This window comes from Arabidopsis lyrata (assembly GCF_000004255.2).
Source record: "Arabidopsis lyrata subsp. lyrata unplaced genomic scaffold ARALYscaffold_5, whole genome shotgun sequence".
NCBI lineage: Eukaryota > Viridiplantae > Streptophyta > Magnoliopsida > Brassicales > Brassicaceae > Arabidopsis > Arabidopsis lyrata.
This window is the reverse complement of record NW_003302551.1, coordinates 5,949,104-5,950,900: the sequence shown is the minus strand read 5'-3', so window position 1 is coordinate 5,950,900 and position 1,797 is coordinate 5,949,104. Positions and strand designations below refer to the sequence as shown.

At 37.9% G+C, this 1,797-nt stretch overlaps 1 protein-coding gene across 1 annotated transcript; it reads left to right on the top strand.

The window, feature by feature from the left end:
• On the top strand, positions 1-1,032 carry LOC9313263 (BAHD acyltransferase At3g29680). The gene is given in 1 exon segment (XM_021025115.1): positions 1-1,032. A coding segment is annotated over 1 exon segment (873 nt). The 3' UTR covers positions 874-1,032.
• Positions 1,033-1,797: the final 765 nt, after the last annotated feature.

The following is a 1,797-nucleotide window of genomic DNA, read 5'->3' as shown; positions in this document are numbered from 1 at the left end:
ATGGACGGCAAAACAGTGGTTAGGTTTATCAAATCATGGGCTCACATTTGTAAACATGGAGCCACTGATTTACCGAATGATTTATGTCCGTTTTTAGATCGTACGGTTATCAATGTTCCTGCAAGTCTCGATGCAAAAATCTTTGAACTTTTGTCACATTTTTCAGAAGAGAAAGATAGCCTCAGATCACTGAAGCTGCTTCCTACCAAAGAGATCAGCCCCGACCTAGTCCGGATCTCGCTCGAGTTGACTCGAGAGAATATAGAGAAACTTAGAGAGCGAGCCAAGAAGGAGTCAACTCGCTCTCATCTTGAGCTTCACTTGTCAACGTTCGTTGTTGCAAACGCGTACCTGTGGACATGCTTAGTGAAGACGCGTGGGGGAGATGTGAACAGGCCGGTGCGTTTCATGTATGCTGCTGATTTGAGGAACCGGTTAGATCCACCGGTTCCTGAGACGTATTTCGGGAACTGCGTGTTCCCGATAGGTTGCTTTGGTTACAAGGCGAAGGTACTTTTGAGAGAAGATGGATTTGTCAACGCGATCGAGATTCTAAGTGATTCAGTTAGAAGCATTGGTTCACGAAAGATTGAAACAATTTGCGAAAGGTACATAGATGGAACAAAGAGTGTGAAACCTGGTACACAGTCTGGATCCATTGCCGGTTCGAACCATTTTGGGCTATATGGATCTGATTTTGGGTGGGGAAAACCCTGTAACAGTGAGATTGTGTCCATCGACCGGAACGAGGCGTTTTCTATGTAGGAGAGGAGGGATAAGCCCGGAGGTGTGGAGGTCGGCTTGTGTTTGAAGAAATGTGAGATGGATATATTTATTTCTCTATTTCAAAATGGTTTGCAAATGGTTCTCTAGGATCTTGGATATGGAAAAAGCTCTTTGAACTCCGGGATCAAGCGACTTGTATTTTTGGAGACAGTTTGGAAAGAGTTAGTTTCTCATGACCCTCTTATAAAAAGTCATTCTAACATATTGTATTTCAATGGATCTTAAGGGAAATGCCTGTCAAACCTACCTAAAAGATTCAAGACATGTGGACAGTTGTAGGTCGTGGCAAACACGGTCGTAGTGGCCGTGGAGGCCGAGGTCCCAACCATTAGCGAGTAGTGACATTCATCACTAAACTATACAATTAATCTTTATGTGTATGATTTGCTTCTGCTCTACTTTTAAAAACTATATGACCCAATGTCATATCAGTACTTGCCACTTATACATTTTAATGAACAACCAATATCTATATATAATAGCAATCTCAATAAATGCCTTTGTACCTCTGAACGGTTGCGTCTTTTTATCGCAACCTTTCGTTTAAATATTTACGGTTGTTTCTTTCTATTGAATTTTCTCTTTGAGTTTTCGTTGAATTATTTACAGTTATATTTTTGTTCAATTATAATCGTATCTTTTCAGTTTACGATTATATATTTATAGTTACATTTATTCATTTAAAGTTACGTCTTTCCATTATATATTTTTCATTGCTTTTTTTGTTTAGTTAGTAATACTACGAAATTGTTTACATAAACCATTAGACTACATATAAAATTGGTTTTATTAACCAAAATAACAATCTCAGTAAATGCATTTTGCACTTCTGAACGGTTGTGTCTTTTTATCGTAACTTTCTGTTAAAATATTAGAGGTTATTTTTCAGGATATGTTTTTTCTCGCAACTCTTCGTTAAAATATTGACGTTTACTTTTTTTTGTTGACGGTTATTTTTCGATTGTGTCTTTTTATTGCAACTTTTCGTTACAATATTGGCGGTTACTTTTT